Source organism: Mesoplodon bidens, assembly GCF_964165515.1.
Source record: "Mesoplodon bidens genome assembly, chromosome: 14".
Classification (NCBI taxonomy): domain Eukaryota; kingdom Metazoa; phylum Chordata; class Mammalia; order Artiodactyla; family Ziphiidae; genus Mesoplodon; species Mesoplodon bidens.
In genome coordinates, this window is record NC_138170.1 from 35,977,689 (window position 1) to 35,990,550 (window position 12,862).

General features: G+C 36.3%; 1 protein-coding gene across 1 annotated transcript in view; it reads left to right on the forward strand.

Annotated features, from left to right (window-relative positions):
• Positions 1–12,862, forward strand: part of WDPCP (WD repeat containing planar cell polarity effector) — a 243,648-nt gene that overhangs the window by 11,650 nt on the left and 219,136 nt on the right. The window contains exons 2-3 of the mRNA XM_081253708.1: positions 11,354–11,401; positions 12,251–12,295. Coding sequence (XP_081109834.1) covers positions 11,354–11,401; positions 12,251–12,295 — 93 coding nt within the window. The remainder of the gene's footprint in view (positions 1–11,353; positions 11,402–12,250; positions 12,296–12,862) is intronic.

A 12,862-nucleotide genomic window follows, 5' to 3' on the forward strand; every position in this document is an offset into this window, starting at 1 on the left:
GAGACTAAAAAAAAAAACAGAAAAGATAAGTGAAACAAAGAGCCAGTTCTTTGAAAAGATAAACAAAACCAACAAACCTTTAGCTAGAATAACCAAGGAGAAAAGACTCAAAATCAGAAATGAAAGAAAAGTTACAGCTGATACCACAGAAATGCAAAGGATCATAAGAGACTACTGTGAACAACTATATACCAACAAATTGGACAACATAGAAGATAAATTCCTAGAAAGATACAATCTTTACAGACTGAATGATGAAGAAATAGAAAATCTGTATAGACTGATTACTAGTAAGGACATTGAAACAGTAATCAAAAGCCTCCCAACAAACAAAAATAGAGGACCAGACAGCTTTTCTGGTGAATTTTACAAAACAGAGATTTAATACCTGTTCTTCTCAAACTATTCCAAAAGGTTGAAGAGGAGGGAAACATTCCAAACATTTTATACTACCAAAACCAGGCAAGGAACCACACAAAAATGAAAATTACAGGCCAATTCTTGATGAACATACATGTAAAAATCCTCAACAGAATATTGGTAAACCAAATCCAACAATACATTAAAAGGACTGTGCACCATGATCAAGTAGGATTCAGGGATACAAAAATGTTTTGTCACCCACAAAGCAATCAACATGATATATCATATTAACAAAATGAAGGATAAAAATCATACAATTATCTCAATAGATGCAGAAAAAAATATTTGACAAAATTCAACATCCATCTATGCTAAAAACTTACAGCAAAGTTGGTATAGGCAGAATTTACCTCAACGTAATAAAGGCCATATATGACAAACCCAAGCTAACATCAGTGGTGAAAAGCTGAAATCTTTTCCCTTAAGATCAGGAGTAAGACAAAGATGTCTATTCTCACCACTTTTATTCAACATAATATTGGAAATCCTAGCCATAGCAGTTAGGTGAGGAGAAAAAAAGGTATCTAGACCAGAAAGGAAGAAATAAAGCTGTCACTATTTGCAGATGACATGATACTATATAGAGATAACTCTAAAGACTGCCAAAAAAAATGGTATAACTAATAAATGAATTTAGTTAAGTTGCTGTATACAAAAATCAATGTACAGAAATCTGTGGCATATCTATGCACTAATAACAAGCTATCAGAGAAATAAAACAATCCCATTTACAATTGCATCAAAAAGAATATAATACTTGGAATAAACGTAATCAAGGAGTTGAAAGACCTATACACTGAAAAGTACAAGACGCTGATGTAAGAAATTGAAAAATATATAAATAAATGGAAAGAATATTCCATGTTCATGGACTGGAAGCATTAATATTGTTAAAATGTCCATTCTACCCAAAGCTGTCTACAGGCATACCTTAGAGACATTGTGGGTTCAGTTCTAGACCACTCCAAAAAAGCAAATATCTCAAAGTGAGTCACAAATGCTTTGGTTTCCCAGTGCACATAAAAGTTATGTTTACACTATACTGTCATCTGTTAAGTGTACAGTAGCATTATGTCTTTCAAAACATTGTGCGTACCTTAATTTAAAAATATTTTATTGTTAAAAAATGCTAAATGTCGTATGAGCCTACAGCAAGTTGTAATCTATTTGCTGGTGGAATGTTTTGCCTCAGTGTTGATGGGTGGTGGTTGCTGAAGGTTGGGGTGCCTGTGGTAATTTCTTAAAATAAGACACCAGTGAAGTTCGCCACATTGATGGACTCTTCCTTTCACACATGATTTCTCTGTAGCATGTAGTGCTGTTTGATAGCATTTTACCCAGAGTAAAACTTCTTTCAAAATTGTAGTCAGTCCTCTAGAATCCTGTTGCTGCCTTATCAACTAAGTTTACATAATATTCTAAATCCCTTGTTGTCATTTCAGTAATCTTCATAGCATTTATACCAGGAGTAGACTTATTTCATCTCAAGAAACAACTTTCTTTGATCATTCATAAGAAGCAACTCCTTAAGTGTTAAAGTTTTCTCATGAGATTGCAACAAAATTCAGTCCTATCTTCAGGCTCCACTTCTAATTCTCGTTCTTTTGCTGTTTCCCCCACATCTGCAGTTACTACCTCCACTGAAGTCTTCAACCCCTCAGAGTTACCCATGAGGGTTGCAAACAACTTCTTCCAAACTCCTGTTAATGTTGCTATTTTGACCTTTTCCTGTGAATCATGAATGTTCTTAATGGCACCTAGAATGGAGAATCCTTTCCAGGTTTTCTTTTCTTATCCTTTTTTTTTTTTTTTTGGCCACGCCATATGGCTTGCAGGATCTTAGTTCCCTGGCCAGGGATTGAACTCGGGCCCCAGCTGTGAAAGCACTGAGTCCTAAGCACTGGACCACCAGGGAATTCCTAGAAGGTTTTCAATTGAATTTGCCCAGATCCATCGGAGGAATCACTGTCTGTGGCAGCTATAGCCTTAAGAATTGTATTTCTTAAACCATAAGACTCGAATGTCAGAATTACTCCTTTATCCATGGGCTGCAGATGTTGTGTTTGTGCTAGCAGGCATAAAAACAACATTAATCTCTTTGTACATCTCCATCAGAGTTCTTGGGTGACCAGGTGCACTGTCAATGAGTAGTAATATTTTGAAAGAAATCTTTGTTTCTGAGCTGTAGGTCTCAAGGGTGGGCTTAAATTATTCATTAAATCATGTTGTAAACAAATGTGTTGTCATCCAGGCTTTGTGGTTCCATTTATAGGGCACAGATAGAGTAGATTTAGCAGAATCTTAAGGTCTCTAGGATTAGTGAGCATTGGCTTCTACTTCAAGTCGGCAGCTGTATTAGCCCCTAACAAGAAAGTCATCCTATCTGTTGAAGATTTGAAAGCAGTCATTGACTTTTCCTCTCTAGCTATGTAATTCCTAGATGGCATCTTCTTTCAATAGAAGGTTGTTTGTCTACATTGAAAATTTATTGTTTAGTGTAGCCAGCTTCATTAATTTTATCTTAGCTAGGTCTTCCAGATAACTTGCTGTAGGTTCTACATCTGCACTTGCTGCTTCGCCTTGTACCTTTATGTTCTGGACACGATTTCTTGCCTTAAACCTCATGAACCAACCTCTGCTAGCTTTAAACATTTCTTCTGCAGCTTCCTCACCTCTCTCAGTCTTCATAAAATTGAAAAGAGTTAGGGCCTTGTTTTGCATTAGGGTTTGGCTTAGGTTATGTGGTGGCTGATTTATCCAGGCCACCAAAACTTTCTCTATATCAACAATGAAGTTGTTTCACTTTCTTATTATTTGTGTGTTCAGTGGAGTAGCACTTTTACTTTCCTTTATGAACTTTTCCTTTGCAGTCACAACTTAGCTAACTGTTTGGCTCAGGAGGCCTAGCTCTCAGCCTATCTTGACTTTCAACATGCCTTCCTCAGTAAGCTTAATCACGTCTTTTTTTAAATTAAATTAAATTTTTTTGTTTGTTTATTTTTGGCTGCATTGGGTCTTCATTGCTGAGCGTGGGCTTTCTCTAGTTGCGGCGAGTGAGGGTTTCTCATTGCGGTGGCTTTTCTTGTTGTGGAGCATGGGCTCTAGGTGTGCGGGCTTCAGTAGTTGTGGCTCGTGGGCTCTAGAGCACAGGCTCAGTAGTTGTGGTGCACAGGCTTAGTAGCTCCGCGGCATGTAGGATCTTCCCGGACCAGGGCTCGAACCCGTGTCCCCTGCATTGGCAGGCAGATTCTTAACCACTGTGCCACCAGGGAAGCCAATTAGTTCTAACTTTTGATTTAAAGTGAGGGACATGCAACTCTTCCTTTTACTTGAACACTTAGAGGCCACTGTAGGGTTATCAACTGGCCTAATTTCAATATTGTTGTGTCTCAGGGAGTAGGAAGGCAAGAAGAGAGGGAGAGAGATGGGAGAACAGTCTGTCAGTGGAGCAGTCAAAACACACACATGACATTTATCACTTAAGTTAGCCTTCTTATATAGGTGCGGTTCATGATGCCCCAAAACAGTTACAGTAGTAACATCAAAGATCACTTATCACAGATCACCATAACAAAATAATAGTAATGAAAATGTTTGAAATATTGCAAGAATTACCAAAATGTGATAGAGACATGAATTAAGCAAATGCTATTGGAAAATGGTGCCTGTCGACTTGCTCAGTGCAGGGCTGCCACAAACCTTCAATTTGCAAAAAAGCAATGTCTGAGAAGCGCAGTAAAGTGAAGTGCAGTAAAAGAGTTATGCCTGTATAGATACAGTGTAATCCTTACCAAAATTCCAATGGCACATTTTGCAAAGCTAGAACAAATAATTCTGAATTTTGTATGGAACCACAAAAGATCCCGAGTAGTCAAAACAATTTTAAGAAACAGTAACAAAGCTGGAGGTACTACACTTCCTGATTTCAAACTATACTACAAAGCTGTGGTAATCAAAACAGTATGGTACTGGCACAGAAACAGGCACACAAATCAATGGAACAGAATTGAGAGACCAGAAATAAACCCACACATAAATGGACATTTAACTTATGACAAAGGAGCAAAGAACATAGAGTGGAGAAAGGATGGTCTCTTCAATAAACTGTGTTGGGAAAACTGGATAGCCACATGGAAAAGAATGAAACTAGACCACTATCTTATACCATACAGAAAAATTAACTGAAGATGGATTAAAGACCTGAATGTAAGACCTGATATCTTAAAATTCCTAGAAAAAAACATAGGTGGTAGACTCCTTGACATCGATCTTGGAGATGATTTTTGACATCAAAAGCAAAGGCAACAAAAGTAAAAATAAACAAGTGGGACTACATCAAACTAGAAAGCTTCTGCACAGCAAGGGAATCCACCAACAAAATGGAGAAGACATTTGCCAATCATATATCTGATAAGTCCAAAATATAAACTCAATAACGACAACAACAACAACAAAAACTGATTAAAAATGGGCAGAGGATCAGAATAGACATTTTTCCAAAGAAGACATACAGATGGCCAACAGGCACATGAAAAGATGTTCAACATCACTAATAATAGGGAAATGCAAATCAAAACCACAATGAGATACCACCTCACACCTGTTAAAATGGCTGTTATCAAAAAAACAAGAAATAACATTTATTGGAGAGGCTGTAGAGGAAAGGGAACCTTACACACTGTTGTTGGAACTATAAATTTATATAGCCACTATGGAAAACAATATGGAGATTCCTCAAAAAATTAAGAGTAGAGCTACCATATGACCCAACTATTCCACTTCTGGGTATTTATCCAAAGAACATGAGAACAGTAATTTGAAAAGATATATGCACCCCTATGTTCATTGCAGTATTATTTACCATAGCCAAGACATGGAAACAACCTGAGTGTCCATCGATGGATGAATGCATATAGATGATGTGTTATATTTATACAATGGAATAATACCCTAAAAAAGAATGCCCTGTGCAACAACATGGATGGACCTTGAAGGTATTTTGTTCAATGAAATAAATCAGATGGAAAAAGACAAATACCCTGTAATTTTTACTCCTATGTGGAATCTAAAAAACATAACAAAGGAATAAACAAAATAAAACAATAGCAAACTCATAGATACAGAGATCCGATTAGTGGTTACCAGAGAGGAAGGGGATTAGGGGTTGGGTGAAATGGCTGAAAGGGGCAACTGTATGGTGATGTATGGTAACTAGACTTGTGGTGGTGATCACTTTGTAGTGTGTAAGATGTCGAATTTTAATGCTATACACCTGAAACTTATAAAAGTTCTTTTTTTAGATTTATGTTTTTAATTTTACATATATTCTTGTTTTGTTTTTAAACATTACATATAATCTTTTATATTTATCCAATAATTAAAACAATTTAAAACCAAAAATATTAAACATCATTTTCAGCATAAGACTTTTATTTAGTAATAAATATACATTCAGAGAAAAACTCTGAGAGACAACAAAATGTTATTAATAGCTGTCTCCGAAGAGTGGAAATACAGTAAACTAAACTGTTTTGTTCTTTCCTTATTTTCTCAGTTTTATACAGTGAACATATTACTTTTATAATCAAGAAACCAAATTATATTGAAATATGTATAAATATGATAGAAAAAAGGAAATGAATGCTGTGACCAAGGACAGTAGTGCACAAAGGCCCCAGGGGGCAGTAAGATCCTCTGCCCCAACTGGATCTTCAGCAGGGCTATCTATTCTTCCTGCTGGGGGCATTCTTCTCTTTGAGCCCATGTGCAGTCATACTTCTTCTTTAGGGCACAGCTTTAGTAAGTGACCTAGAGAAGCCTTCCCTGCCATTTAGACTAAGTTAGTAACCCTCTTACATGCTCTCATTATGCTTGACATTTAAAGTATTTTTTGAATTGAGGTATAATTGACTTATTATATTAGTTTCTGGTGTACAGCATAATGAGTTGATAAGTCTAGTTAACATCCACCACCATACATGGTTACAAAAGTTTTTTCTTGCGATAAGAACTTTTAATATTTACTGACTTAGCAACTTTCAAATATGCAATACATTATTATTAACTATAGTCTCCATGCTGTACATGATATCCCCATGACTTGTTTATTTTATAACTGGAAGTTTGTACCTTTTGACCCCCTTCACCCATTTCACCCACCTTCCCCTTCACCCTACTGACTCTGACAACCAATCTGTTCCCTGTATCTGTGAGCTTGTGTTTTGTTTGTTTTTAAGATTCTGCGTATAAGTGAAGTCATATGGCACTGTCTTTCTCTGACTTATTTCACTTAGCATAATGCCCTCAAGGTCCATTCAAGATGTCACAAATGGTAGGATTTCATTCTTCTGATGGCTTAGTAGTATTACATTGTGTATATATACCACGTCATCTTTATCCATTCATCCACCGATGGACACTTAGATCTTGGTTATTGTAGGTAATTCTGCAATGAACATGATATAATGGTACCTATATCTTTTTGAATTAGTGTTTTCATGTTCTTTGGATAAATACCTAGAGGTGAAGTTGCTGCATCATATGATAGTTCTATTTTTAATTTTTTGAGAAACCTCCATACTGTTTTCCATAGTGAGTGCACCGATTTGCATTTCCACCAGCAGTGCTGAAGAGTTCCCTATTCCCCACATCCTCGCCAACACTTGTTATTTCTTGTCTTTTTGATAAATGCTATACTAATTTGAAGTAATCACAAACTTTTACAGAAAACTTGTTAGTACAGAGAATTTATTTTCTTGAACCATTTTAGAGTGAGTTTCAGATCTGATACCTCACCACCCCCAAATACTTTAGTGTGTATTTCCTATAGAAAACGTGTTGTCCCACATCATCTATATAACCATCAAAATCAAGAAATTAACAATGATAATAGTACTACCATCTAATACTCAGAGTTTCACCAATTGTCCCTCCAATGTCATTTTTTATAGCAAACGATTCTCGTTCAGAATTACTTTTTTTTTTAGTAAAAGAAGGTGTGAAGAATGAAAAATACTGAAAAGAGTTATGCATGATCAGGATTTTCTAAGACTGGATTGAATTTAGTTGGGTAAATGGATTTTGTTAGGAATGGGCTAGAACAAGACTGGGTTTGGTTTCTCCCTCCAAAGTATTCTTGAAATTCTGCTTTTGACAGCAGATTGTGTGAGTTTCTTTGCCTTTAAGTGACTTGTATTTGCTTTTGAGATCTTTTGAAACTTTGGTTAAGGAATAAGTATTGTCTCACAGTGACCTATGATCTTATTTGACCAAGTGTTGTAAAACTTTTTGACAAACTTCCCAAATATCAAGTTTTAATTGTTTCTTTTGATTTCCAGCTAACTTTGGGGTACTTTAGAGGTCCCCTGAGGTATCTTAAAGAGAAGTACTTAACTAGGATTATTTGGTATGTTAAGTTAAATGTAATCATTTGGAATTCTGGTTATTGTAACCAAGTTTCTTTATTGATTATACTATAATCAGATGTTTAACCATGGCTTTTAAGTCTTTTGTCATTTATAGATATTTTTGTACTCTGATGCTGTTACAAAAAGTGCTTCATCATCAAGGAGAGTCATAGAAAGGCTATGGAAGCAGTTACAACAGTTCCACACCACGATGATGTCTATGCGAGGATGACAGCCCATACTGACTTAAAACAAGGAGCTGTCTTGCCTCTGGGGCCCCTAGATCAGGCATCCAGAGATTTTTACAGGCAGGGTCGACACCCCCCACTCAGCTCTGAAGCAGTTACAGAAGACGGACCATTGCCCTTCTGCTTCTCATAAGAATATGGGAGTAAAATATCTGAGGGGGGAATGAAACAGGAGGGAAGGAGGCAGGGCACAACCTTTGAAAGAATGACATAGCCCGAGGACATGACTTAAACTGATTAGAACCAAATGGGTCCAAGATGGTGGACAAGTTGACTTCCACTAGACCTTAAGCCTCAGTATACGCTCACTGTAACACATCAGCATGCTAAATAGCACGCCCACAGGCGTCATGACAGTTCCAAGACCAACCATAAGGATCAAAAAAGTGGGTGGTGGCCCAATTCCTGGAAATTCCCACCCCTTCCTGAAATAGCTGCAATAAGCCTCCCACTCATTAGCCTATGAGATTACCCACCCCTGTAAAAACTGACAACCCCATACCCTGGTGCCTTTCTCACCTTCTGAGATGGCCCACACTCTGTCTGTGGAGTGTGTTTCTCTCTAAATAAATCCGCTTCTTACCTAAAAAAAAAAAAAAAAAAGAAAAGAGACATGTTACATTTAGTTATCATGTCTCTTTATTCTCTTTAATTCTGGAACAAATCTTTCATCCTTTTAATTTTTTTAAATTTATTTTTTAACTTTTGTGACTAACACTTTTGAAGATTTTTTAACCACTTATTTTGTAGTATGTCCCTACATTTAGATCATTGAAGCTTCCTCTTAAGTAGGTTCAAATTATGCATATCTGGTGGGAATATTCCAGAAGTGATGCTGTATTCTCAATGCATCCTAACAGGCAGTGCACAATTTCAATTCCTGTCTTTATTGATGATGTTCATGATCACTTGGTTAAGGTGATGTCTGCTAGGCTTCTCCACTGCAAAGTTACTTTCTTCTTTGGAATTAATTAGTATTTTGTAAGGGAGGTACCTTGAAAATATGTGAATATCTTATTCCTCATTAAACTTTAAATATATTTTTAATTTATTTTATCCCTATGGGCTCAGGTACTGTTTTAGTCAATGATTTTAATCCATTAGTACCATTATTTAATTTGATGTTTAAGTTGTCCCTGATGTGGCCAGTGGGACCCCTTGCAAGCTGGCTTCTCTGTCTTTGTGCCATGTCCCTGTCAATATTTGAGCATTTCCATTCTTTCTGGCACAACAGATCTTTCAGGCTCTTATTATACTTTCCCTTCCTCAGTGCTGGAATCAGCCAATTCTCTAAGGAGCTTGGTTCCTTTTAGAGGAGAATAGTATCTAGAAGCCAAGGTGTGCTTTAGGTGCACTCATTGCTCTTGGAGTATCACTGCTCCCAGGTACTCTCAGTGGCCAGAGCTTAGGGAATGTATGTATGTATGCATACACACATACTTGCATCCACATTCACTTCTGTATCTCAATATATCGAAAACCATGAGTTCATACCCGTACCTCAAATTCTAATCTATCACCACAGGGTTCATTCTAATGTTCTCTCTTTTTATATTTGTACTTCTCTCTCACTGGGAAAGCTGACGCTTCCATATCTTTATTTACTTAAAATCACCCTGTATGCAGACAGTCTTCTGTCTCGGTGGCAGTTCCCTTCCCTGCATGGATGTTCTTTTCACCCCGTGTAGGTTCTGACACACTATGTTGGACTGCCCCTGTATGTGGATGTCTTCCTCACTTTATTCAGCCTCTAACACCCAACATGAGGCCATTGCTCCTATGAATGTGCTTCTCACCCTGCTAGGGTTCTGACATACTATGTCAGGCTGACTCTCCCTATGGACACCTTCCTCATCCAGCTTAGGCTCTGGCATTCCATGTGAGGTGGGTCTTACGCGGATGCCTTTCTATTCCTGCTTCGGTTTTAAAGATCCCCACTCTGGGCCAGATGCAGTAGGTCAGACTTGTACATAGAATTCAGGACCCCTTATTATCCTCATATTTCTATTCTAGAGTTGTAATACTTGGATGCATGGAATGATGGAATATTCATTATGTACACATATTCATTATGTACACAGGATATGGCCTGTGTACATAATGCATATGGTTCTTGGATTTTTTAAGATTCTTTTTATTAAAAGTATTACATATGTATTGAAAAGTGTAAAGATTATAAAGATATGTTTTGAACTATCAAAAAGTGAACACACCCATAAAATCTTCACCCAGGTCAAGAAATAAAATATTATCAGTACCCTAGGAGCCCTACTCATGACCTTTCCCTGGCACTCATTAGGTATCTTCAATATAACCAACAGAAATAAACTGCATTCTTTAAATTATATGTCCCAATTAGTGGCACGATGAATAAAATAGAGCTTCAGTAAGTACGCATGATTGACTATTTTGAAAAACTATATTTGAAAAATTAATTATAGCTTTTTTGAGGAAGTTTTATCATTCAGTTTGAGAAAGTTTGGAGCAGTCAGTCACTAGGGGGCAGCCTGCACTGCTTCCATTTCTTTAGAAATAGTTGTATCCTTTTGTTAGTAACTAGAATTATTTTGCATGGAAGGAAACAAATGTTACTTCAAAGAAAGAAATATTTCACTATTCACAGATAGGAAGAAAGTGGGCACAATTATTTTGTTCTCCTGTAATTCAACTGCAGGAACGGATTCCATGGTTAAATCACTCTCAGCATCTTGGAAGCCTAGCTTTGCTTTTGTAACCCCAGCAGAGCATCCGAATTTGAATGGTTTGGAAGGTTTTTTGAATCTAAACAAGCTGCAGATAATTTATCCACACCTTCCTCTAAACCTTTCTTTTCTGCAGATTTCCCCCAAATACCCTACTAGACTCGAGTTAAATTAGAGAAGAGAAAGCCACAGCTCAGAATTCTATCCACTGATTTCATTTGGCCTTGCTTAGTGGTAGTTTCTTTTGGTAGCACCCTGTGAAAAATATCAGAGGAAGCGTGAGAGAAAAAAGTTGGTCTTCCTTGATGTCAGTTCTTTACCACTTCTTTCCTCATGCCGTTCTAGTTTTGTATATTTCTTTTCTAACTGGACTGATAAACTATCCAGTTCCTGAATATCCTTAGAATAGATAAACCCATGTCCAGATACCTTTGAAGTATTTCATTTCCAGTAACATAAAGAGATTGTTTCTGCCCTCCTCCCTGCCCTACCGACCCTGCCGTACAGTATGGGTTGGCTTCTTATTCTCCATAACTTTTTACCATAATCTAATGTCATTTCTTCCTTTCTACAGATAGAGACATCGGGATCTACCAGTATTATGACAAGAAAGAGCCACCAGGTAAAGTGTCTGTTCTACTAAAGTGATTTTTATAAACTTTGTATTCTAAACTATAAAATTCTGACTTGAAAACTCTGTTTTTATGAGTCTTAGATGAATTCTAGAATTTCAAGAAAGGTTACTCCAGTTCTTCAGAAAAATGCTGAGGTTGATATCTATTCTATATAAAATAAAGCAATATTGAGAAAATGCTATAGCAGAACCTGAAAATTTTCATTTTACTGCTGATTAGACTGATAACTGGACAGTCTATTCTCGTCTATTTATCAGTGTCCCAGTAGAGGGCATTGTTAATGCATGGGTCCCACTGATGCTGGCCTCCCGGATCCTCACCTGATATCTGAAATAGGCATTTCTGAGTGAGTGATCAATTTTCTTTATCTGATTAATCCTGTTAATCCCAGAAGTTTCATGATGGGCCAAAAGGTCTTTCTAGCTAGAGTTACTTCCTGTTTTGGTCTCTGTTGAAGTGGGGCTTGTGTGGGCATCCTGTGTGCTTAGCTTGGTGGCTAATAGGCTGACTTCATGGTTCTGATGACAGACTGAAGCAGCTTCTGTTCTGGGCTCAGTTGCAATTCTGTTCCCTATCTGATGAGCTTGCAAATTCAGGATATTGGCCCACCTGTTGTGCTTTGTAAGCCTTTTCACTACAAATTTAGGAAATCTTCTATGAAATGAAAACATCCAAATTATGGCATTTTTCAACTGCCTTTTTAAAAGTTTAGTGTATTTTATTAATCTCAATAGTGTGTATAAATACATTATTTATGCACATATAAAAATATAAAGTATTATAATAAAAATAATTTCCACTTTTTTTTTTCCATCTCTCTTCTGCCACAATATCAGCAACAGAGCATGGTAACTTAGAAGAAAAGCAGAAGCTGGCAGAATGTAAGTTTACTTTATATATTTTTGGAATTATTATAAAACTGGAATTTTAATATCCCTGAAAATTCAGTCTTAAAATGTATTTTAAGCTTTCTGCACAAAGAGAAAATGTTATTCCTTACAAATTTCTTATAAATTCCCATTGTTTAGGTACATAAACATGTGAATAAGAATTATATTGTTAGGAATTTTTCATTTAGACCATTGAAATCTCTGTCCATTGTTTGGTGAGATATATGCTTTTGTAAACACAAACTTTCTTAATGAACCATATTTATATTATTTAATATATTTAAAATAAGTGTACCATGCTTAAATTCTGATAACATTTTATTATCCATATTATGCCTAAATTATTAATATGTTTTACCCATTGTAAGAGAATAAGATTTGTAATTATCAGTATTAGCATTTTATTCTCTTTAGTCTTTCCTGTTTTCAAATATATAAACATGTTATATATGTAATATGGGTACAGTATAATGTGGTTAAAATATGACTGTTTTATTTGGAATATAGGTGGAGCTGAATATCCTACTTATTCTCATTTTAAATGATCAAGCTAACATT